This window comes from Crotalus tigris, unplaced genomic scaffold (genome assembly GCF_016545835.1).
Source record: "Crotalus tigris isolate CLP2741 ecotype Arizona unplaced genomic scaffold, ASM1654583v1 scf7180000018394.372285, whole genome shotgun sequence".
Lineage (NCBI taxonomy): Eukaryota > Metazoa > Chordata > Lepidosauria > Squamata > Viperidae > Crotalus > Crotalus tigris.
Window position 1 is genome coordinate 147,369 of NW_024096978.1, and position 27,071 is coordinate 174,439.

General features: G+C 37.1%; 1 protein-coding gene across 1 annotated transcript in view; it reads right to left on the reverse strand.

The window, feature by feature from the left end:
* ADCY5 (adenylate cyclase 5) overlaps nt 1-27,071 on the reverse strand; it is a 233,614-nt gene that overhangs the window by 58,613 nt on the left and 147,930 nt on the right. The window contains exons 3-7 of the mRNA XM_039351971.1: nt 25,190-25,311; nt 12,479-12,590; nt 12,208-12,335; nt 5,443-5,601; nt 3,869-4,010 (exon numbers count right to left, since the gene is read on the reverse strand). Coding sequence (XP_039207905.1) covers nt 3,869-4,010; nt 5,443-5,601; nt 12,208-12,335; nt 12,479-12,590; nt 25,190-25,311 — 663 coding nt within the window. The remainder of the gene's footprint in view (nt 1-3,868; nt 4,011-5,442; nt 5,602-12,207; nt 12,336-12,478; nt 12,591-25,189; nt 25,312-27,071) is intronic.

Below are 27,071 nucleotides of genomic sequence, written 5' to 3' on the forward strand. Positions count from 1 at the left end.
ACAATAGGCAAGGAATCCAACTGACAAGATTAAGTCAGACAAACAAAACACCTAGGATTTGCATTTCCTCTCTTGCCTAAAGAGCCAGCCATGACCCCTACATAACTCCATAGGAATATGGCAACAGCCATTAAAATATTAAAGGATATATTCTTATACAGGAACAGGCATTCACACAAAGCCCCAAAGAATGTATATAAAGCCATCCACTCTCAACCCCATTTTGTCAGTCATTCCAGGAATATGCTGTATCACTGACGTTTCTGGCTACCAAGTAAATAGAGACCTTCTTTCTTGCAGCCTGCCTCCATTTTATTTCAGCGTCTTTCTCCCGGCTTAGAACTAGACCTGATTTTTCTTCCAACAAAACAATCCCTTTAGAGTAAACTTACAAAAGACGCAGTGCTTTTTTTGAAAAAAAAAAAAAAGGTGCCGGAACTCACACATGTCATACAACCCTCCTTGCCTACCCTACAAGGTTCCATCCAAAAAAGGTGCCAGAACTCTGTTCTGGGCGTTCTATGAGGAAAAAAAGCCCTGCATAAGAGTATAGTATCAATTAACTAATCTGGGTATTGATCTAATTTTCAAGCTCCTGTTTGCTCAAATGGAAATATGCTTATGGAGAGAAAAGCATTGATCTGTGGAAGAAAAGCCACACAGAGCTTTAATATCTGTACTTCCTGCACCCATTACACCTTATGAACCCACCCTTGTAGATCAGTCAAGCCAGCCCTTTAGAAAGGAGGTCAGCTGAACAGGAGTCATTGGCATTGAAAGAGAAGATCAAGAAGACACAGAAAGAAAAAAAGCAGAGTAGCTTTAGATATAGTTAAGAAGTAAGACAAGGGAGAACACAGTAGAGATTATAGGATTTAAGAGATAGAATACAGAATAAGGTTTGGAATTAGTAGTAAAAGCACAAGTAGTAAAAGACTCTTAACAACATAATAGGTAAGATATAGTACTACAAGTTTACAGAATCTTGTATCTTTATGTAGTCTATTACTACAGAGAAGATCAGAAAAGATTACATTTTTATTAAATTATCAGTGATCCAAACCTTTGCTGATTTAGGAGAAATAAAATCCTTCCAAATCTATGGATGGATTTCTTATGTTTTATGCTAGCATATAATTCAGGGTAACATAAACTAATTGTTTTCAATAATACAAAGGTATACAATACTGAAGTCTTTCGAAGGGACAGGTCTTTATATGTCTATGTGTTACTTACACAGATGATGATGAATTTTTTTTCTGAAAATACTGTAGAAAAAACCACCAGAACAATTTCACCTACAGTGAATGTTTATTGAAATAATCTAAACATGACCACAATAAAACAGGAAAATTCCAAAAAGCAATTCATGTAAAATTCTAACCGTGCCTTTTTACTTCTATATAACTATATTAGAAACACTGTCTAATCTATAACAGCTCCAACTACAGACTTCTTGTGCCAGAAAATAAGAAAAACATTGGACAACCACCAACACAGAGGTTTGGGGATTCTAAAAATACAATAATATGAAATCATTTTTAGATTATGTATTTGGTTAACTTTTTTTATTTTGAAATAGCCACAGTGATTTATTTTACATTCCTAACCCATCTATTTCTGCCCTCCAGCTAAAACTGATTCTAAATCTACACATTTAAAAAATATATCTCATTAGATGCCAAAAAAGGAAGCAAAAACAAAACATTATTCTATGACCGAATATTATTTAGCCAGGCATTCTGCAAACAGTATTTATCTAAAATATCTGAAGTTTAAACACTACTGATGTCTTGCCTTTATGAAATGACTAATGGAAAAGAATAGGGTCGTGTTAGGAAAGGAAAAATCCCTTACTGCAAATGAATGTTTATTGATTGTTCTTATATGGAGTGAAACTAAGAAAAGACAAGGGGGGGGGGGAAGGCTCATTATGTTGCTATGGCAAAAACGAGAATAACTACTCAAGCTAATAAGAAAAACCTCTGCATATTCTGGGTCATGAACAGATCTTGCTATATTGCTGCTTCCGTTCAGTCAATGCACTATGGGAAAATGTGTGCAGTTTGTGCAGGTCAAGCAGCTTGCACTAAATAAAGCTCACTCTGCAAATTTGCCAGTGTTGCTGGGAATTGTAAAATTTCTCTGCGACAGGCTTTCCAAATTCAGATTGCTGACAAATGTGTTCATAATTCTCTTGAAAAATGTAGTCCTTGTAGCAACTCATTTTGTCTGGTGAAAGACTTAGAAACTGGAAGCTTACTTACTCCAGTCCTAAAAGTGATGTCAACTATCTTTCAAAGAGTACGTTTCAGATTGAGAAGTCAGTTACATCTTTTAGGAAATGGTAGTTTCATTCTGGACTCAGGGCAGTGGTTACAAAGAAACATAATTAAATACATCAGGTTTATCATGAAGAAGTATGTGTTTAAGAACCTCAAGTCTTTTTCAACATAATAATGCAATATTTATAAAAGTGACGATGTCACAGGTAGATTTTTTCCCCTTATAAATAGGAAAAGATACATTCAAAAATTCTAAATAATTTGCATGGCGACTTATATGTGCCCAAACTATTCATGGGAGGAAACCTAGAATGCCATCTAAGAAATATTGCATTATTCAGAAGCAAGCATGGTTGAAAGAAAAGCACTTTTCCAGGGGCCAGAAATTAAGCAATGCCCTCACAGATTATAAATCTACACCATAAGAAAAACAACTGAAGTCATGCTTGAAGTTATTTATGGAACTTCCTTTTCTTTCTCCATGTATTTTTTGCTCTACCTTGGAAGATTATAAAGTCATATTATGGTAGAACAACTAACCTTCAGAGTAGCAAGTAGCTATTTTCTTTTCCAAAAGAGATTATATATGCACATGAAACTAAATAAGGTCATCACTTTAGAAGAAGAAATATCTATATATTATGAAGCAATGTGCTTGCTGAACAACTAAAAGACCCAGAATTACAGACCAGAAGATTAGCAAGTAAAAACTCTAATGTAGGGGATAATGGAAGCTAGAATTGCTGGTACAATTTACATTGGCACTCAGTTCATGTAAATATGCAAAAGAATTTTCCTCTATTGTCTCGCAGCAGAAGAAAAAAAATGAAATGTAGGAACATTTTATTTATAACTTTTTATTTATAAAACTAAACAAAAATAGCCTCCCAAAATTTCTGAATAACCAAATAAGGATGGGGTGCTTTGTAAATACTTTGAGAATGTGAATTTCCCCAACAATGGCTGGCAATAAAGGAATATATTTTTAAAAGTCTAATAAATATTGACTCACGTATTACTGAATTAAACTGTGTTATTCATTTTTATCGGTTGCTAATTTTGTACTAAATTTATAAACCTACAAATTTCAATATTAGACTTTCTGAAATCAGAATGATTTGGTTTTAGGAGAGATGACTAAAACTGGAATGAAAGCCTAACATTTCACTATAGAAGGCGTTACATGTTCAGAATAATTTAAAGTATGACAGAGCTTTCTGACTGTAGAAGGAAATCTCTTTAAAATAATTGAAATACTAGTTCCCCAATCTTCTCTGGAAAAGTGAAGATTGAGGAGTTGAAATAGAAATTGCCTGTGTTAAATGGGATTTGTCAATGTTCTTTTCATTGGCAGGGGTAGATAACCTTGGCTCTTTTATGACTCGTGGACTTCAACTCCCAGAATTCCTGAGTCAGTCAGTCATAAAAGTGCCAAGGTTGCTTACCCCTATAGGGGCACAAATTTCAGAAAGAATGCCCCATATAAAAATACTACTATGAAGATATACAAACTTAACACTAGCTTTAGCACTCTGCTACATGCAGTTTCAGTAATGATTATTTCAATCCTATTTGGTTCTTACCCGTTTTTGGCTGCATTGGACAATGAGGAAAGTCTCTATACTATGCTCCTTGAGGTAAGCATTGCGTTCCCCTCCAAAGCCCGGCTCCACTTCATAATCGCCATTCAGGTAGTTTAGCGTAGCTTTTGTTATGTGGATTCGTCTTGATTGTAGACAAAAGACAATCAAATTGTAATATCCGCTTATTAGTAAAAAGAATCAAGTAGTAAACATTTTAGAATGGATAAGATTGCACTGCATTCCTACTCTGCAACTACATTTTTTCCATGATATATTTTTTTTCCCACTGTACAGGGCAAAACTCCTAATATGGGCAATTTAAAAGAAAACATTAAAGTTACATTACCTATTTATGTTGGTAAATTCTTCTTTATGGAGAATTTCACCAGCTCAACTTTTTGTATTTTCACCAATACATGTCAGTGTAAATTATATATAGTAAATCAATGGTTGAATGCCATTCGTAACATTTTCTGCTATCCTCTCAAGAAAGTCGTAAACTCGCCTTCTCTACGAGGTCTCTTCCAGAGGTCCTGGACTTAAGTTTGAATAATTCTTAGATAATACAATTTTTACATAGTTGTAATCCAATACATTCAGCAGCTGCCAGGTTATAGAAATTTTGCCTAAACCATCCATCAGCTTTACTATATGGATGATATATCTATGAAACCTTGAAGCTGCATCTTTTTGGTTCAATTCTAGTAGTATTTCTGGGAGCGGTCTGCCTATAGTTCCCTTCAGATTTTGACAGAAAAGGTGAACCCATTTCTTTTCTTTTTGAAAAGTCTTTAAAGACAAAACTTAACTGAATTTTTTTTTTATTGAAAATTTTTAAAATTTTACAAAAAAGTTCCCTTCCCCAAACCCTCCCAACCCGCCCCAACCCTCCCCCAACCTTCCCAGAGCTGAATACAGGCTTAGTTAAAATTTAAAAGAAAAAATTTTAAACACAAATAAACCATATATAAATTTGGTTACAATAATTAAACAAATCATAAAATATTTTAACACCAGTATTTAAAAAACAGAAAGAGAAAGAGAAAAGAAACAAGAAAAAGAAGAAAAAAAAGAAAAAATATCTAAACAATATCTTAAACTTTAAATATAAATTATTCAAAAGCTAAATAATATTTTTTTATATCATACTTATATTGTATAAAATTTATCCATCTTTTCCATACCAAAAGGTACTTCTCTTGCGATTGATAGATAGCTTCTTAGTATTCTTGTAAGTCTTTTGAGTTTTGAGCCAATTTTGTCTCTCTTTGGTAAGATGGATATTTTAATGTGAAAACATAGTACAAACCTTATGTTCCATGTCGTATTGGTCCAATCAAAAGAACTGCCCAAATTGTTAGTTTATAAAGGGCAACTCTGAGAAACTGTTTCAGTCTCCTTAATTTAGTAAGCAGAAGATTTAGAAATGAGAACAACATGTGAAAGTATTATTGTGGCTCTAGCAATTCTTCTGAGCGGACTTATACTATTTGTATACAGCCAAATGCTCCTCTCTGATTCATGGGCAGATGGAAATATTTGCACTGATCTGCATTCTGACCAAGAGCTCTTACCCTGCTTTGCCACCAGCTTCCATGTGATTGGCTAACGTGACATCATTTGACCACACATCAAACTGCCATTTCCTGAGGCCCAAGACTCCGCAGTGAACTCTCCCACTGTGGATTCCAACTCGCATATTCACATTGACGCCCGTCACTTCTCGTACTAATCTGAGGAAAGATGCAGAGATAAATAAGCCCACTCCTACACAAACAAACTAAAGGAATGTAAGCATTTATAATAAGCAATTTTGCCTAAATATGCTTAAAGACTGCAATTCAAAATCAGACAGAAAAAAATAGGACGCAAGGTAGCTAGACAAGTGGGGTGGAGGTGTTCTCAGATGATGAAGTCAGTTTGCTTTCAGTTGGAAGAGCCCATATTTCACAGAAGTGGCAAAGACAAAGCAAAAAGCATACACACTAACCTCTGGTTTCCATTTCAAACCTAGACATAACTTGCTTATTCTAATGAACTTTAATAGCCATGTTGCAAAGACAGAAGGAAAGTGATTATAGAAAGAACCCTATTTGTTCTCACAATCCCATCATCAAACTTCCCACAGACGAAACACAATACATATGTGAAACAACTGCTTCAGAGTGATATATCTGGAGTTCTGTTATAGTCAACCAGCAGTTATTTCTACTTTAGTTGTTCCAACAGGGTCCAGTTTTAAAAAGTTTATAAGGTTGCTCCCAAAAGTAGCCTTTGTGGAATTTTGATTTTGAGAACAAACGTTTATTAGGAGGAACATAACAATTTGAAAGCAGATTATATCTCAGGATTAGAGAGAAATCTGTTAAGATTTGCCCTTGGAAGACCTTAAATGATCAGTTGAAAATGTTGCTATCGCTGCGTATTGTATTGGCCAGGATTAGTATTGTGATACAGTTGAGGGTGTAGCAGTCCTTTTTAAAGAACAAAAACAGATCTCATAGGGAAGATTCTTTATCAAATCAAGTATACAACTTTGTGACCATAAATAAAGTTGGAAGAGGCCTTGGAGGTCATCTAGTCCAACCCCCTGCTCAGGTAGGAAACCCTATACCATTTCAGACCAATGACTGTCCAGTTTCTTCTTAAAAACTTCCAGCGTTAGAGCATTCACTGCTTTTGGAGGCAGGTTGTTCCACTGGTTAATTGTTCTAACTATCAGGAAGTTTGATAGAGAAGATATGGAGACTACTGTAATGTTAAATCACAAATGGAAAACTTCTAGCCCTCAGGAAGCATATGATGCTCTCTCTCTCTCTCTTTTTTTTTTTACTCCTAGAAGACCCCCAAACTGTGCAACCAAAATGTGAATGATTTTTGGCTACAGATTTTCCCATAGAAAAATATGTGCTTTAAATCTCTAGTAGTCTATATGCATAAAATCAAGAGGAATCTGGCAGCACTTAAGTTTCCAACTAACACATTTTATTAAGGTGAGCTATTTTATGATTTATGATGAATGCATTTTATGTTTTATGGTCATGATTTATCACTATTACTTGTATGTACACTGAGAGCTTATGCACCAGAGACAAATTCCTTGTGTGTCCAACCACACTTGGCCAATAAAGAATTTTCTCTCTCTCAGTAAGCTCACTTTGTCAGATACACAGACACAGAGGCACACACATATTTTAAGACTATTTTTTTAAAAGGCACCTCCCACTGGAAAAAAAACTTGAAAAAAATCCTTAACTTCAAAAAGATTCTGTGATCATGCCTTAAACATTTCTTACATAAGGATTTGGTGCAATATAGTGGCTAATATAGCGAACTCAGAACTTCATACAAATTCAATAAAGATCAGTTCTCTTGGTGACCATGACTATTTGAAACATAATGGGGACATTAGAGGATAACACCAGCTTCCTCAGATTCTAACAATCCATCAGTTATCTCTGCAAATGCATTACAAAAATGCACAAGTCCGTGCAACGGTAGAATTAAAGGAACTGATGGGACCCCTCTTTGTCCTTCTAAGTCAGTGTTTCTCAACCTTGACAATTTTAAGGCATGTGGACTTCAACTCCCAGAATTCCACAGCCAGCAATGCTGGCTGTGGAATTCTGGGAGTTGAAATCCACATGCCTTAAAATTGTCAAGGTTGAGAAACACTGTTCTAAGTTCATAGAGAAGATGAAAAGACAAACATATAAAACAAGAATTTACAGTAGATCCCTCAAACACAGCTTAATCCTTCCCTTTCACAACTGCACAATTTGAAAGATAGAAACACACTCTAGTGACTGCTGGCTTAATTGTTAGCTTCATGCCTTGGACAGAGGATCATTATTCATTACTGCATCATTAACAGAACAGTGGAATTATATAATTTTGCAGATGATTTCTTAATGACCTAGTGGTTGCCAGCCAATCACTGCTATACACTGTCTTCTGCTATGCTACTCGCAGCCCCCAAGACGTGGATGTAAAAAGGAAATCTATGGATCCTTGCTTATTTGCTATATTTGCATGAGCATAGAATATTTTTATTTTTGTTATTATTAATTTATTACAGACCTTTTGCATGAATGAAAATAAATGTACTAGAAATAAGTAGAAAAATCAGGGAAAGTAATTATTGATCAATTGTTTGAAACATATGCAACTAAGTAAAATAATACCCTTAAGAAGGAATTCTTTGGAAACAATTTACAGCAATTATAGCAAATTAATCCCATTTAACTTCTTGAACGTTATTAAAAGTTTGCTTTGTAGATGCAGCTAATGAGCAGATTTTTTTTAATGCAACAAATCTTCAAGAAATATCAAATATGTTGCCAGGTTATTTAAATACTACAGGAAATCTGGAAGGGTCTTGGGTCCCATAGAAAACAATAGAGTGATATCAAAATTATATGGAGAAAGTTATACCTTTGGAAATATTTCAAACATTTTATGAAACTAAAGATATACCTGGTATTGTACATACTATTATGTTTACGTCACTGTAATTTTGAAAGGTGGCAAAGATCTGCTGTACATTTAGAGTCTCTGTCAAATGTTTGACACTCAGATTTGTAGAATTATATTGGCAAGAAGATTACAGAAGGTATTCCCTCTAACATTTCATCCTCTAACATTTCATCCTAAGTCAGTCTCATGAAAAAGCATTGTGCCTCAGTCAATACAAGACTTGAGGTTTCTGTAATAGCTTTGCATGCTAATAAACAAGAACCAGTTGGGTTGGCCTCACTCTATGCAGAAGAGTTTTGATTTGATTCAAATCTAATTTTTGGTTCAAATTTAGATGTGAATTACAATGTATTATTATAATTCATCTGTTTATGTAATTACTAATGGGTACATCTGGCTAGTAATTAAAATATATCAAATATGTCCTTTATTTCCTCTAATTTTAATTTGAAGCTGGAACTCTTGGCATGCCTAATAAAACAAACTGGTGAAATCCAGGGAGTCTAAATTTAAATTTAAGATATTATATGCAGATGATATTTTTTTCAATGATGATTAAGAAAACTTTTACTTCAATCTGAAATTATTATTCTGGGTAAATAGTAATTTGGAATAAATGAAATATTATCCCAGTCAGCAAGACGTTTCTGAGCAAATAGATGTTTATTTTCCAGGATCTATTATATATATGGAAATTATTGTCCCCTGGAAAATATTCTGTTTAAGCCATAAGAATATTTCAATAGTATTACTCAGATGAATGACGATATTAAAAGATGGATAAATATCTAATGTTTGTGGGAAAGTATTAATATTGTAAAATTAACTTTATACCAAAATTGATATATTATGAGAGACATGCCTCCTTTCCACTTAAATATTTTAAATATATTAATAAATTAATGAGCATTTCTTTATGGGAGTAAAAATTATGTTCAAGTACAGCTCTCTTATGATTAGGGTTTTAATTTTCTAGTTTTAAATAATGCCAAGAAGCATACTTGTTAACCACAATCAAGTACTGGAATAAAAATGATATTAACTATTTATAACTATAGGCTCAGCTTCAGTGTTACTAATGAGCACCCATATGATCCTGGAAAAGTTCTTGGTATTAATCATAGCGGAAACCTGGTTACTTTTCAGCAGTCAATTTCATTTGATTGGATAAAAAAAATAAATTTGATCTTTTTTTCTTGTGAGAATGTAATATTCTAACATCTCATCCAAAGTTCTGTTCCCTTGATGTGTATGTGATGTCATGATATATATAGAAAAGAGGCAGGGCTTGTGTCACAACGCTGCCTCCATCCCCCAGAGCCCAATTATGTCCCCTGTGGATTGCTGCTTGTTTGTTTGTTTGTTTGTTTTTTAAAAAAAAAACAGCATGAATTGATAAAGTAAATAAGATGCCTTCTATATAGTTAGAAATTGTAATAAAGGCCTCTGATCAGGTCTGGCCTTAAGACAGTATTTTGACCTGCCACACAATCCAAAGGAGTTTAGTGAGGTTGTTAGTAGAGTATGTGGCATTTGCAAAGACTTGCACTATGTTTACAACAAGAGTTGGAAATAGGTGTGGAGGAATACTCCATTCTCTGTTTACAAATCGTCCCTTGTCAGCTTTCAAAAACCTGGTTCCTGCTTTATGTGGGATGAAAATTATTTAACAATCTTTACCTCACTTCTAAAACTGGAGTGAGAGACTTTCTGTTCTCACTACCTCCTCGTCTTCCCTGATGAAGAGAGAATGCTTCTCAGACAAATGAAAGTAGTAAAGATTAAAAAGCTGAGTTGGCAGGCATTATAATTGCTGGACCATTTAGGAAGCTCTTCTGATAAATTTGCATAGCTTTTTTGCCTTGCAAACTTTCAGCAATTAGTTGATAAAAGTGTAAGAATTTAGAAAATTCTTAAATTCTTTACCCTGCCTTCACAGAAATCTATAAGGTACCCTGAAATAATAATAGGTGCAACTTAGAAAAAGCAGGGTGCCTCTACTTTCTATTAAAATTAATGGAAATAAGCAATCAATCAAATGCTTGCATTACATTAATGTTAAGGTACCTTTTGGTATCCAAGAGCTTAATAGGTCAAAACAACTCTAGTGTCTTCCCCAGGTGATGGCATTGCAACTTCCAGACTTTTTATATGTGTCTGTGCGTCGCACAAACATACACACATATGCTTTTTGAGATTCAGCATAACCTGGGATCAATCTAGCCTTGAGGGAATTAAACTGGGGTAGGAGTAGCCTCTTATTGTAGAAGTGTTTACATGGAAGCCAGCCTATCTGAAGCTTCTCTAACACTGTGTTCATACAGAGGCCAGGAAATGTTGAATTAGCATGGTTTGTGCTAAGTGAAGCAAGTTATCAGCTTAGCAAAACCCTCAAAGCTCAAGCTGGTTCAATTTTAGCTATGTATCAGAGTACTGATAGCTCTTGACTTACAACCATTTGTTTAGTGACTGAAGTTACAATGGCACTGCAAACTTAGGCATGGTTTTCACACTTACGACCATTGAAGCATCCACATAGTCATATGGTCAAAATTTGGGTGCTTGGCAACTGGCATATATTTATGATGTTTGCACTGTCCCAGAGTCATTGACTATAGCAGTAGCACTTCTAGCACTTAGAATTATATACTGCTTCACAGTGCTTTTACAGCCCTCTCTAAGCGGTTTACAGAGTCAGCGTATTGCCCCCAACAATCTTGCTCCTCAGTTTACCAAACTCGGAAGGATGGAAGGCTGAGTCAACCTTGAGCCAGTGAGAATCGAACTGCCGAACTACTGGCAGCCCACAGTCAGCAGAACTAGCCTGCAATACTGCATTCTAACCACTGTGCCACCACAGCTCTTTAAACCAGGGGTCCCCAACCTCTGGTCTGTGGACCAGTACCGGGCCACAGCATGCCAGCAACTGGGCTGCACAAACAAGCAAAACCCCATCTGAGAGATGTAGGCAGCACACAAAACCATGCGCCCTCCAGTCCACGGAAAAACCTCTTTCCACGGAACTGGTCCCTGGTGCCCAAAAGGTTGGGGACCTCTGCTTTAAATGATTACCATGTTTAACCTTCTCAGCTGGCTTCTGACAAGCAAAGTCAATGGGGCAATCGCGATTGCATGATTCATTTAAAAATTGCAGTGATTCGCTTAACAACTGTGGCAAAATAGGCCATAAAATCCAACTGACATTTTGGGCTTAATTGTGTCATACGTTTTCCTGTACAGGGGAAATGTGGACATTGATGTGGAATGTTTTAATCTTAGTGTCATCCAGATTCAGACTGGCCTCTGACTAATACCACTTCAAGATGGAAGCTTCTATTGACAAAGTTGTCATCAATGTAACATTTTGAAGAAAGGGAAATGAGGCAAGTTCATGATTATTACTGATATTAGGATTTATTTTTTACATTTATATCTTGCCTTTCTTCTAAGGAACCCATAAGCAGTCACTCCTTATTTTTTTTTTTCATTATAATAACCTTTGGAGGTAGGCCAGATTGAGCTCCAAATTATCCACTAAGCGCCATGTTTAAAACGAAGTTTCAACAGTGTCAATCCGTCCCTTTAATTGCTACATCACATCACTATGCAACATTATGAAAAATGGTGCCAACATACATTTGCATTATTACTGAATTAGCATTCCAGTTGAGGATGTCATTAAAGATCAGTCTATACCTAACCTCTCCAATCTGATGCCTTATCATGTGGTGGGCTACAACACCTAGAATTACTATCGGGCATTGGCACTACTGACTGGGAATTTCAGAAACTATAGTTTTAAAGCATTTGGCATATTCATTTGATATATGGTCATTACTCCACCGTGGGAAGTGTATACTTACGAAATGGCTTCTATCATATCCATTCCCATTTCAACACAACAGTGTGCATGGTCTGCTCTCGCCTCAGGTAATCCAGATACACAGTAATAGCAATCACCTAAGATTTTTATACGTAAACAGTGATTCTCCTGCAAAACAGAAGGGGAGAAATGCACTTTTATTTCATGATCCAGGATGTTGACAGGCTGCCTGTGAAGACAATGGACAATTTGCAATAGACCAAAATATGATACCACCATAATTGAGGAAGCAAAGAATGAACCCTACTTACAGCAGCAAGCTTATCAAATCTGGCAAAGAGTTCATTCAGTGTCATGACCAACTCCTGAGCAGTACACTGGGAAGCGAGACTGGTAAAACCCTCAATGTCTGCAAAGAGGATGCTGTGGGAGAGAGAGCACGAAAAAGAAGAGGAGAAACAGACATGGTTCAATAAAAGATACTCTTCAATTCAATTCATACTCTTCAGTTCTCCTTTATCTCTTTTATCTTTAAAAGTGCAGATAGTTCAGGAGGGATGTTTATACTGAATATGAGCAACCTAGTCAATGGATGCTTTATATCTGCTCTGTATGTGAAAAAGTCTCATGATAGGCAACAATCAGCAGGTACTTGATCGATAGATAATGGAAGGTAGTTTGTTTGCTCTTTGTTGTTGAATAATTTCTAACCTAAAACAGAGCAGGGGTGGTCAGGTTTTTCTAGATGAGGACCCTACTTAGTTTTGGAGTGCATTTCAGTGCATTCTCCAAAAATAGTTTGTTAGGCAAAAGCACATAATTAAATTGATTTCTTTTCTGTTCTCATTTGATATATATAGGCATTCTTAATTGATTTTGCCTTCTGTCAAATTAAATTAGTTAACAATTCTGGAGGTTTCTCAAAACTGCACCCAGGGTTTTCATGTGTGATTTGAATCTCTGACTATATAGATACATAATATACTGTATATAGTATATAGCTTCAAGATAAAATTTTACATATTCTAAGAAATTACAGTTCTCATACTTTAAGACATATCCAAATTCTTCAACTCATATGAAATATACTGTATACCCTCATATATAATATAATGGTATACCCGTATACCATTCATGGATAAGCAAAGTAAAGGTAAAGGAGTCCTAAGGATTTTACTCTGCTAGTTGTTGCCGATTCTATGGGACAGTGCTCATCTCTCTTTCAAGGCCATTGAGCCAGCACCATCTGAAGACATTTCTGTAGTCGTGTGGCCAGCATAACATCATGGGGCACTGTTACCTTCTCACCCAAGTGGTACCTATTTATACACTCGCATTTGCATGCTTTCAAACTGCTAGGTTGGCAGGAGCTGGAGAGAGGATGGGAGCTCACCCCACCACGTGGCGCTCAGGCTTCAAACTTGGGTTTCCAGCTTTTCAACTAACAAGCTCAGCGCCCTAACCGCTGAGCTACCACACCGGCCTTCAGGGATAAGCTGTCCCTCAAAATTTTAACCAAAATACCATGAACAATACACCAATGGATAAGCTGAATGCCAATTTTCATGGTATTTTGGTTAAAAGTGCATATTTTCCTCATAACACCAACTCTGGATATAGGTTGGTCTGAGATCGAATGACTGGCCCAAAGGGACCACTAGAACTCATAGACTTCTGCTTTCTAGGACAGCACTGAACCACTACGCCAAATTGGTTCTGTCTCACATGCCAGAGAAATCATCATTATCATCATCACTACCATAATCTAGCCATAAATTTTATATCAGGATTAGGAGAAAAAAGTCATGAGGTATAAAAAAAAACTCCAAGAAACAAAAACCAAAAACCAACTGATCTTGAAAGATTTCAAAAGCTATCATAGGCACTTCCCAAAAATAGGAATTTGTCTACCTACAAAACAGTCAACATGGTGAAAGAGTCAGGCACAAAACATTTATTTATTATTAGCCAGATCAATTGATAACTATCACTTCATCTTCTTATTCGCTTCTATCCCAACTCATCTTCAACATTTTTTTTGAAAAGGAAATATAATTTTGATCTTCAATGACACACTGTTTTTATTAACAATTATGTGATCCAAAAACATTCTCCTGAAATAAGAATGATACCTGAAGCTAACCCTTTTGTTTATTATATACATCAGTTTCACACTTTATATTTGTCTATGTTTTAAAAATCTTTTTTTTAAAAAACTACATAATGCACAGAAGATATGCACAGAAGTACCAAGATCGATATTTGCAGACACATAGAGAATTCCAGCACTACATAAACATAAATTTGGGCGGGGTGGGTGGGTAACAATTCATTTTTTACACATTAACAAAATACAAAATTACTGTACATAGAATACAAGTACAAATAGATGACACCCCCATCCAGCAGAAAGTCAAGGTAGATGGCTACTACAGCAACATAACGTATTTGATATTTAATTTAATAACATTAAGTCAAATATTATGTGCAGCTATGATAATCTGGATAATACTGAGGGTCAGAACATAAAACTCACCCACTTTCCATTTTGACTCACCTAACTGCCTACCACTGGATGCTTCAGTTCCCCTTTCCACATATCACTTGAGTCTGCAGTGTGAAGTAACACTTAAACTTCAATTCAAGGTTAATGGATAAAATAATTCCACTCATTCTTTTCAAAATAGTGATTATTTCTGGTGAAGTAATTCTCAGAAGGCTATGGATAGAGTTTATCCACAGAGCAACAGTAATGTAGTTTCTCCTATCCTTGAGATGGGAAGAAAATATACTGATATGAAAAACACTGTCCCAAAGCCTATTTTTATTGCATTGCAGCAACAAGATTGATCATCTTTTGCCCTTAAAGAACGCAATCTGGGGCTACCATCAGAACAGAGATGGGTAAAGACCTTTATCTTCTTATACAGCATCACATATAGACAGGGAAATCAACCATTGACACTAGTCTTAATATACAGTAGGGCAGCTGAACTGGGCTGAGAGCGAGTGACTGGCCCAACATCACCCAGCTGGCTTTTATGGCTAAGATGGTTCTTGAACCTACAGTCTCCTGGTTTCTAGTCTGGTGCTTTAACCACTAGACCAAACTGGTTATACTGGTATGTTCATAATTGTTGGGAGAAATGAGAAGATATTACTACCCGATGCCTCGCTTGTGGGCTTCCCAGGTATTTGATTGGCTTTAGTCTGATCTATCCAGGTTTGACATTCTCACATGGGTAATGGTTGTTGTCATTTCTCAATTCCTATGTGGCTGATCTTGTTTCTTGCCAGAACAACAGGCTGGAAGAAAACTGACCCCTGGCTTCCCACTCTATCCTGTCAATTCTGAGAAATAAGACAATAGCTCTTAAATTTCATCATCTAAAAGTCTAACTCTATCAAATCCTATTGAAACCAATAGGATTTGCCAAACACCGCCTGTCCCATTCAAGTAAAACATAACCGAAATACTCTGCAAAGGAGCAAAGGAACAACATCACTTCAAGGAAAGAAAGTTCCACAGAGCAAATAATTCTGACTAAATAACTGGCCTAGTTTCCCAAATAATACCCTGAACAAAAATAGAAACGAATTGACATACTAAAGCTAAGAGCTTTATTTAAAGTGCCAGGGAATACTGCCGATTCAGCCTTAGTCAACCAGCTGAGTATTGTGGAAGCACCTTACAAATTTATTATTCCTAGTCCTGACAGGAATAGTGTCAGCAGTTTCTGCTCTCCTTTTTTAAAAGTCCTGCAGCAGAAAATTAAAAAAAAAGACTTTTAAACAAAGCAGAGACTTCCAGATTGGGTGGCCTGAATCCTTGGAAGAGCTGTGGATGCAAAATAGGTCAAACAAAAATAAGAATAGGACCTTAGCTGCTCAATGTTAAAAGAACCTTGGGAGGGGGGGGGGAGAAGGAAGATGACAAAAGTAGGCAGCATCTTCCCACATCTTTATTTTCCATTTTTTTTCAACAAGTGGTTAACAGAATTCAGTTTTGACTTCGCGCTAGGGTTTCATACTGTATTACACAAATACTTCGTATTTCTGATAGTTTGTATCGGGAAGAAAGAGAATGAGGAATACAGAGGCTCAAAGTTCAGCTAATAATCCAAGACCCTTCATCTCCAGGCCAAGCCTGAAAAGTACCCCCAGTCACTTACTCTGGAATCTCTCAAGGACAGGAGGGTGTCTTAATTGTTGCAACTGATATTGTCAAACTATTCTTGCCAGCCAGAGTAGTTTCAACAAGAAACTACCCGAGGTCACCTAGGAGGATCCTAGCAGAACCTTTTCTCTTACTTGATTCAAAGAAGTTCTTACTGGGTTCAACCTCCCTTTCAAGTAATGGTGGACCAAGTGCAGCCTATACTCTTCAAAACAACTGCAAAAAATGCTCCTGCTTTAATGCTATTTTAAGGATGCCCCTAAACCTGCCAACTCCAAAGCCCCTCTTTTCTCTGATGGATAATATGTTAAAAAGACTGTAAGGGAATGCATTATGAACTTGTTCTCTTCCATAGCCATTCTTGTAAGATGGTGCAGGGTACGGTATGAGGCAACCCACAGAGGGCAAAATATAATCTAATTTAGTTGTAGAATTATAATGATGTCTGATATTCATAATAGGTTTTCTGAGTGGCAGAAGGGCTGATAAACACATTAAATTATCATATAAGGAAGACACGAAAAGTTTACAAGGGTAAGAAATATTTATTCTGGTCTCTAGGATTGCAGAAGAAATAAGATCAGAATGTAAGGTTTGTCTTGAGACCTTCTGAATCTGAGCCTAAGGGAGTTTCATGGAACACAGATATTCTTTCCACTCAAAATGTCACACTGAGTTAGGATTTAATTTTGTTGGTTCCTTTGTGCGAGTATCTGCTTAGAAACTATTTTGAAATGTAAGCGTTTGAAAGAAATCTGCTCACATTGGGTTTGATTCATTTTGATCTTTCTGTTATTCAACAGGAGCATTTGACATTTAAAAGCCTGCAAAATTCACCAAATTGTACTGTCCTTCTTCAACTTAAACCAACACCATCATCATTCTGGAGCCAGGAGCCCCTTCTGAATCTTAATGATCTCAAATCTAACAAATTCTCTCCCCCCTCACCACACACCCTACAATTCTTTGCTATCATTCATAGTTAATTTACAGGTAGAAGTGAAAGAGGAGGTTTCTTATGGCTATTTCAGTGAAGGCCATAGCTCCTTTGTTTTTGCAGCACTTAAAAAATAAAGCAACTCTGATCTGCCAGCATAATACCAATCCTCTTGTTAACTGCAGTGTTTTTCCTGTTCATAGCTTTTCACATCCAATTCTTCAGTTCAGTCATCCCAATAATTTTTTTGTCTTGCTACTTACCCTCCCCCACCTCAGTCTTTTTTCATTATTATTTTTAGGTGTATAAGAACCACTGCAATCTGAATGATGCTTGCAATGCCATACTATTTGGTCAGAAGATCTATATCATACCGCAGGAGACAAAATATTGATTCACCATCTAGGGAGGCTTATGTTGGCATAATACGAGGGCAATTCGGAAATAAATCTCCATTTGGTTATCAATGACAGACACTCGCAGATACAGAACTTTTATTATACGCATTAGAAAACTACAACATTACATTACTTTTTGACATAATTGCCATTCAAATTGAGGCACCTGTCATAACGTCTTACGAAGTTTGAAATTCCTTAGCAATAGTCTCTTGGCGCCAAATCTGGGCTATGGGGGACGTGATCAAAAACATCTCAACGGAATTGCTTCAAAAGTTCTTGGGTGCGTCTAGCGGTATGTGGGCATTATCCTAAACCAACACCACACTGGAAGTGGTGCCATAGAAAATCCCGCCAAATGTGAAGATGCCAAAGTAGTACTGTTAGTGAATTTCATGGAGCGTGGTTTGACCATCAATTCAGAAATCTACTGTGAATGTTATGAAAACTCAGATGAGCCATCCATAATAAGCGTCGGGGCATGCTGACTTCCGGTGTGGTGTTGGTTCACGATAATGCTTGCCCGCACACCACTAGACACAACCAAGCACTTTTGAAGCAGTTCCGTTGGGAAGTTTTTGATAACCCCTCCATAGCCCAGATTTGGCATCGAGCGACTACTACTAAGGAATTTCAATCTGAATGGTGATTATATTGAAGAGTAATGTAATGTTGTAGTTTTCTAATGTGTATAATAAATGTTTTTTGACCAGGTGACAAAATTAGTGGACCAGAGGAATGCTGTGGATATAATTTATTTGGATTTCAGTAAGGCATTTGATAAAGTAGACCACAACCTACTACTTGATCAGATAGAAAAATGTGGGTTAGACAGCATCACCACCAGATTGATTCGTAACTGGCTGACTGACTGTACTCAATCGAACTGCATCTACATAGAGGGAAGTGTGTAGTGGGGTGCCCCAGGGCTCTGTTCTGGGCCCAGTGCTTTTCAACATCTTCATCAATTATTTGGATGAGGGGATAGATGGGGAACTCATCAAATTTGCAGACAACACCAAGCTGGCAACACTCCAGAAGATAGGCTTAAGGAATAGCCAACACTCCAGAAGACAGGCTTAAGATACAGAAGGATCTTGACAGACTTGAACATTGGGTGCTATCTAACAAAATGAAATTCAATGATGAATAAAGTAAGGTTCTACATTTAGGCAAGAAAAACCAAATGCACAGGTATAGTATAGGTGGTACCTTGCTCAACAGTGGTAACTGTGAGAGGGATCTCGGAGTTCTAGTGGATAATCACCTAAATATGAGCCAATAGTGTGCTGCAGCTGCCAAAAAAGCCAACACAGTGCTAGGCTGCATTAACAGAGGGATAGAATCAAGATCACGTGAAGTATTAATACCACTTTACAATGGCTTGGTAAGGCCACACTTGGAATACTGCATCCAGTTTTGATCACCGCGATGTAAAAAAGATGTTGAGACTCTAGAAAGATTACAGAGAAGAGCAACAAAGATGATTCGGGGACTGGAGGCTAAAACATATAAGGAACGGTTGCTAGAATTGGGTATGTCTAGTTTAATGAAGAGAAGGACAAGGGGTGACATGATAGCAGTGTTCCAATATCTCAGGGGCTGCCACAAAAAAAGAGGGAGTCAAGCTATTCTCCAAAGTACCTGAAGGCAGGACAAGAAGCAATGGATGGAAACTAATCAAAGAGAGAAGCAATCTAGAACTAAGAAGAAATTTCCTGATAGTCAGAACAATTAATCAGTGGAACAACCTGCCTCCAGAAGCTGTGAATGCTCCAACATTGGAAGTTTTTAAGAAGAGACCGGACAGCCATTTGTCTGAAATAGTATAGGGCAGTGGTGCCGAACCTATGACATGCGTGCCAGAGGTGGCACTCAGAGCCCTCTCTGTGGGCACATGTGCCGTCACCCCCATGGTGCCCTCCTCACCAGCAGCCCCGCAAGAGGAGAGTCACCCCCAGGCGCAGCCTGCGTGGAGCAGCGCAGCCAAGGACATGGCAGCCAGGCAGCAAGGACAAGACTCCGCCCTCATGCCCCATTGCACACAGATGATGCTGCGGGGCGCAGGCAGAGGGCATGGCCACCATGGTGTTGCAGGGCTGCCTGGGCGATTTGCTGCGGTGGGCCGTGGAGGTGGTAGGTGACACTGTAGGTGGGCGGGGGTGGGGGTCGGGGCAGTTTTGGGGCATTTGGTGTCTAAAAGATTCACCATCATTGGTATAGGGTTTCCTGCCTGAGCAGGGGGTTGGACTAGATGACCTCCAAGGTCCCTTCCAACTTTATTATTATTGTTGTTGTTGTTGTTGTTGTTATTAGTAGTAGTAGTATTAATGTTCTGTATCTGCGGGTGTCTGTCATTGATAACCAAACGGAGGCTTATTTCCTAATTGCCCTCGTAGAAACAGTCACTTCTCATTTTCTAGTATTACCACCTTTTATCTTCAAAAATACTTATTTTATGTTTATTATTATCACACGTATTATTGTGACATTTATAAACTTCGCATAACATTATGGGTGAGGGATATTGTGTGAAGGACAGCGGGGTTTTTTTCCCCCTTCTGTTCAATTGTGTCCGATTCTCAGAAACTGCCTGGACAAGTCCCTGCTTTGCAAGTTTTCTTGGCAAGGTTTTTCAGAAATGGTTTGCCACTGTCTCCTTTCTAGGGCTGAGAGAAAATGACTGGTCTAAGGTCACTCAGCTGGCTTTGTGTCCAAGGCAGGGCTAGAACTCAGTCTCCCAGTGTCTAGCCTGGTGCTTTAACCACTACACAAAACTGGCTCCAAGGGACAACCAGTGCAAATTAAATTCACAGAGCCTACTTTAAAAGCTACCGGACTGCAGCAAGATCACCCAGCTCTGATGATATCATTTCTTTCCATTTGCTGATGCTATCTTTATTACGATCCAACATTTATTATTTTCTGAAACATACAATTGTCCCTTGCTTACTTGAAGGATTTAGACGTCTTATTTCACTTACTTGCAGATCTTAAACCATTTGTTTGTTTGTTTATGTCACCCATCTCCCTACAAGGTGAAAAGCTATTAGAAACAAAACCATGGAAAAGACAAAGACAAACAAGCTCACATATCCAAATGCCTCAACAATACATACAGAGAAGAAACTGCAACACCAGTTTCCATAAAGAGGCATGTGTGTGGAAGATAAAGTCCAGTTTGGATATTGCAATTGGGACTAAGTCCATCTTATCAAAACACATGGCTCTACTGCTTGGAAAGGTTCACTCTGGCATGTCCACGGGTTGTTGGAAAAGCTATTGTTGATTCTTAAAAAGTTTTAAGTGAGAAGATAAGGTCCACAAGAGGATTGTGGGGTTACATTATAGGAATACAGTCTTCTTTGGGGGGAAAGTCCAACACTGTATTTACCCTCTTAAAAATCTATATTTACAGCAGGTTTGGATTGAATCAAGACTTAGTCATATTTAGAATACAAGTAATCCTCAATTAATGACTATTTGAACAGCACTTTAAAAAGTACTTGAACTTACAATAGTCACAGCGTTTCCATGGCCATGTAATCACAATTTAGGCTCTTGGCAACTGATGCACTTTTAAGACAACTGCAGCATCCCCTGCACAACTGGTTTCTGATAAGCAAAGTCAATGAGGAAGCTGTCAGTAAGTTGCAAGCTGCAGTCACATGAAGTCCCACTTAATGACCACAGATGATTTGTTTAACAACTATAGTGGAACCTATGTCATAAGTTGGGTGTGATTATGTGAGATTTCATTTAACAACTGTGTTGCTTAATGATGGAAGTGCCAACTGTAGTTGTTAAGTAAGGGCTACCTGTATATTCACTGAAATGATTGAAATTGTCAAGAATAATATGCAACCCATTAATTTACATAGATTTACTCCGTTTGGATATACTTCAATTCTAGGGGACAATTGATACTTGTAGATGAATAGAAGGCAATTAGGATAACAATTCTAGTTATTTTTTTCATTTTATTTTTTCAAATATATGCTTGCAGTTTTCTCTTGTGCACTTCGGAATATACACTGATCACCAACAGACTATAGTAAACTTAGTTCTTAGGAAACCACAATGGGTTAATGCTCTTTTCTTCACAAGGCCGGTTGAAAGGCCGTCAGTCAATATTCTTTCAAGAGAAACTTCACTTTTTTTCCTCCAAAGATATGTCATGCTTCTTCACAAATGACCTTTCTTCTCATAAATGCTTTCTATAAAGTCACGTAAACTCGGGAAGACAAATTTTGGCACCAGCAATACTCTAAAAATATTTCCTTTAATAGTAGATGATTCCTCCTCTTCTTTTAATATACTGTACTTTTGAAGCTACTTTTAAATCTATTATAAAGATTGCTGTTAGGTGCAGGCGCCCTTTTAAGTAATTTTCTCTCAAAACTGTTCAGTGTTTTCCTCCATCTCTCTAATGGGGAAAAAAGGAGCAGAACCAGTGATTTCAGCAAAGACTACCAAGCAAAGCTATGGCCTACAATGTAAAGTCTTAATTACATCTCCAAGCACAACAGATTGCTGCTGTAGAATGGTAATCATTATAAAAAATTTAAGGTACCCTTAACTTCCCTTTTGAATCTGCCTGGAGTTTAAGTTCAGTGCTGAAGAGTTAAGATAACTGGCACCCAAAAAGGGGGGTTTTCATTGAATGGTGTGATAGTCAAGAACATGAGATTGTGATGTACCACTTAAAGTCCACTCATCTATGGCTGGATATAACCCAGAGCTCCTACACAGGTTTTGCTCTTATTCTACTTCTGCATATAGACATTTAGACTGTGTTCTATCAAGTTTCTTCCCAAAATGTTAATTATTTTATTTTGTAGCTCAGAGAAGAGGCTGTGGAATTACGTCTGAGGAGAGCAAAACTGGAGTAGGAAAATGGATGTCCAGAGTGGAGAGTTCAATCTTTATGTAGCACTTGTTTTGGGATGTTATGTGCCAGGACCACTCATCATACATGGACGTGGGTTTCACAGCATTGCCATGAAAACTAAATGCACATATTTAGCTTGTTATTCTCTTCCCAAAGTTCAGAATTTGAAATAAATTACAATGATTCCACAGAAGTAACAACTGACAAAAGAAGAATTGACATATAATTGGGCAGATATCTGGCTTCTGGACATTTGTTCAAATTACTGAAAAGTTACTACTCTAACAATTCAAAGTTTTCCTCTGAATAAAAAACTAAAGACTTTTTTTTCTGCAAAAAAGTAATTTGAACATTAAATAAATTATTAGGGTGATTGAATCTAAGCTAGATCATCTACTTCAACCTATGCTTACATAATGTACTGAATGATGTATTAAAAATCACATAACCTCCATTATTTACATAGGTGACCATACATCAACAGGTTTTTTTTCTACTGGATAAACTTAAATCTCTGAAGAATCATTTATACCTCACTGCAACAAAACCTACTGACATTGCAACTTCTTAAAAGCCCATATTAGTTCTTTGGGTTACATTAAGCCTGTAAGATGAGAAGGATGAAATTAGAAATTTCCACTTATATCCTTGACTGCCTCAGAAACAACCCTAGTCATCAAAAGCATTTGGTCACATTGCAACATACAAATCTGCATATGTAGACTAAGATAAGTTCTCTATGAGCAGGAATAGTGCATGTGCGTGCACACACACACACACACACACACACACACATCTTACTTTATTTGAGTTGTAAATTTTATCCTTTGGATGGTTAAGAGTCAAGCATTTTCTAAGAGCTATTATTTTATTGTTAGCATAACTATCTAAATATAATAATAATTTCATCAGTTTATATTGAAGCCATTATTCTGGCTAATATTATCTTTCTCAGCTATTTTGTTTCTAATGGCCTATGAACAACCATGTTCTCATCTCCCTGCTTTTCAGCAAGTTCCCCCTCTTAAAAGCAGTTGTTTGCTTCTCTGGCATCCATAAATATGATTTAAAAGCAGTGATGGTGCTATCTAAAGGCTCTGATGTTGGTGGTCTAATTTCAAATACAGCATAAAAGTCTCAAACAGTTGGCAATCTGGCATTAACCACACCAATTAGGGCAGGCTATTTCTAATTCAAAAGCGTAAACAGTAACACATTGATGAGCCATGCTGTGCTATTTTGACTTCAGCTGATTTCTTTTCAGACAGTTTGATGAGACTAAAACAGTAAATTCAAGCATTTCTATTTGTGTGCTGGTACAGAACTTCTTCATCTGCTTCCTTGGAATCTGGCCAGTTAAAACCAAACATTCTAGTTTTAGCGTTTTACAAATTAAGATACTCAGACGGATAAAGGATACAATCACTGCTTGCTAGACAAGAAAAACATCTCCTGCTTACCACCCAAGTCAAGGAGATTCAAACCTTGAAAAGTAAAACGAGCTATGGAGTCAGGTTTTCCCTTTCTACTTCTTTCATAGAGAAATTCCTCAGCATTTCACATCTTAAATGGATTTTGCTGGTTAAATGCAGTGATGGGATTCAACCGGTAGCTAAATTTTGTTGAGTTCAGAGAACTGGCTGAATGTACCCCGCTTCTGGAAGTCCATTCTAGGCCTGGGAGGCCTGAAGGAGGCCTCGCAGGCCTAGAATGGCCTGCTGGAAGTGCGGGGATGCCACTTCTGGAAGACCATTCTAGGCCTGGGAGGCCTAGGCCTGCATCCACGCACAGAACCAATTGTTCAGGGATTTGAATTCCACCACTGGTTAAATGTATAAGATAAAGGTCTACAAGCCACCCAAATGTAGCCACATGAAACATGCATACCCTGCTCCTGTGTGATCTTTTACATAATATCGATAGCAACAAACATTCTGTTTCCCCCAGTGCCCCCTGCCCCTCCCCCAATTTCTCCAGTCCATGAATTAGGGAAAGAGAAAACTAGTAAATACAATACCAATTCATTCAACTTCAAGTTATCAAAGCCACAGGTTTATGACTCAGTTTGGTTTTAACTTAGTAAGCTGTATTGTATGAATTCAGCCACTGTAGTATTTAAGCAAAACTAACCAATATTGCTCTGGTCTTCCCATGCAATTTTTCTCTGCAAGAGACATCTAAGTGTTCTGAATTAACAAGACACACCAAAGAAGAACTCTTGAAAACAGTTGTGCCTATGTTCTATTTTGAAATAAAAAAGTGTAGCCTGGGAATGTGTAACCTAAAGTCTTCCAAAGTCTTGAATATGGCTATCTAAAGTCCTTTTAAAATTCCTAACCAACTTGTAATTTTTAATGTGATAGAAGATGGAAAATATTAAACACATAGGAAATAATCACATTCAACATACTTCATGTGCTTCCTTTATCTACTTTGGCACTAGCATGCCATTCAAACACCACAAGCAGACCCTCATAGTGTGGGAAGAGTTGTGTACCTCTGGGATGGGAATACAAAGATTCAGCAGAGGACATGCGTGTCTCCCCCATTTCCTTCCTTTTTATAGAATTGCTATGTTGAGTAATGGATCCAATCCCACTCCTTTCCCTCTGCACATACCTGACATTGTCATGTTTCTGGATATAAATTTTATGAAACATCATATCTTCTTTTTTGGCATTAATGTCAGCTTTCATCTCCATGGCAACATGGCGAGGCAGTACAGAAAGCAGGAGACGCTCCTGTGGAATCAGACAGATAAACCAAATAAAACACCTGCTCTTGCTTCAATTTACAACACAAACATGTCTCTCTTTGAAGATCATGCTAGCAAAATGAAACTGTTATTCTGTGATGGAAACAGAGAACCAAATGTATTTCCCATAAAGCCCGCCCTTATCAAGTCATCTAAGATTCTATTCCACTTAGTCAATAAGCAAATCAGGGATGTCATACAGAAAGGGGTTTCCTCCAGTTACAGTTTGGATGGCCAGCTGGCCTTAGTCCCCAATTCAGTTGTGAAATTTCAACTTTCTTATGTGGCTACAAGTCCACTTTCTTATATTAGCGAGGTTTTGTCTATATAGCCATAAGAACATAGGTAACAGCAAGTATTATGAAGGAGAAAAAAGTCATTACTTAGGTCCACTTCTTGATTTTCTTTTTCTTTGTATGCTATAACATATAGTCACCTGCAAAAACGTAGGCGTGAAATTTTATGTTCCAATAGGTGAACAGAAACTGTCACAACCTCTACAAAGTTAACTACAGCGAAGTTCTACATACCTGGATATTGACATTATGTGCATTTGTTTACAGAATCAAAGTAAGAAAATAGCAAATATGGCTGGTGCAGAAGTTTTGACACCCCTCCAGTCAGTATTTCATGAGGATCATTTGGCAGGAATAATGGCTTTCAAAATAATAGTTTCTTTTAGCCAGCTTAGAATCTTTCTGTTCTTGATTTTGAAAGCTTTCCCCACTCTTCCTTGCCATTTTTTCCCAACTCTCCCTTGCTAGCTTAAAATCATTCCCTGGCCTCCTTGCATGCATCTTTTCAAGGATGCTCAAGTCTGGGAATTGTGAAAGTCATTATCTTTCTTTCCTATAAATATTTCATATTTGATTGGAAAGTGCATTTTGGGTTGTTGTCTTACTGAAATATCCAATCTCTTTTCCATTTCAATTTTTTCACTGACGGTGGGACCATTATTTCTGGCACACATTGATAATTTGACTCCAAACTATCATTCAATCCATTTTTCATTCCAATATTTCCTGTGTCACGGACTGCCACAATACCCCACAATATAACAGAGCCCCCCAACCAACACCATAGTATAATTGAAAGATTTATTTTCTTGGAATATATCATCCTTTTTCTCCAAATGCATCTTGTGTGGCTCTGAACAAACACAATTTTATTTCAAAAGTTCAAAGCACTTTTTCTAAAATATTTCAGGCTTATCAAGATTTTCTTTTGCATGCTTTAAACAATGGCTTTTGTGAGGAGATAAGTGGCAAGGTTTCCTTTTATCAACACTCCATTCAGAGTACTGTTTTATAAGCCAAACTATACTGCAGACATATGTTTTAGTGTCAACTAACCCTCACAGCAGCTTGTCTGTAGTGATTTGTGGGTTTTATTTTACAGATCTGACCACTTTTTCCTAGTTCTCCATATTTTGCCTTGATTTCAACCATTCTATATAGCTAGCATTCCTTAACAGTGTTTCTCAAAACTGAAACTGCTAGTTGGAAGCATTTAGACATTTTTTATAGTTTTAGACATTTGTTATAGTCTTCCCTGGCTTTGTAAGAGTGAATGCTTAGGCAGCTGTTTAGAGAAGCCCCTGATTGTTGAAAACAGACAGAGAAATAATCAAATGTAAGAGGTTAGAAGGCTCACAATATTTGTTTACCTATGAAATTGTTCTTCTGTGGCATCTTATGCTTTGTGATAGCTTGTATCAGCTCACAAAAACTGATCGTTAAAAAGTTT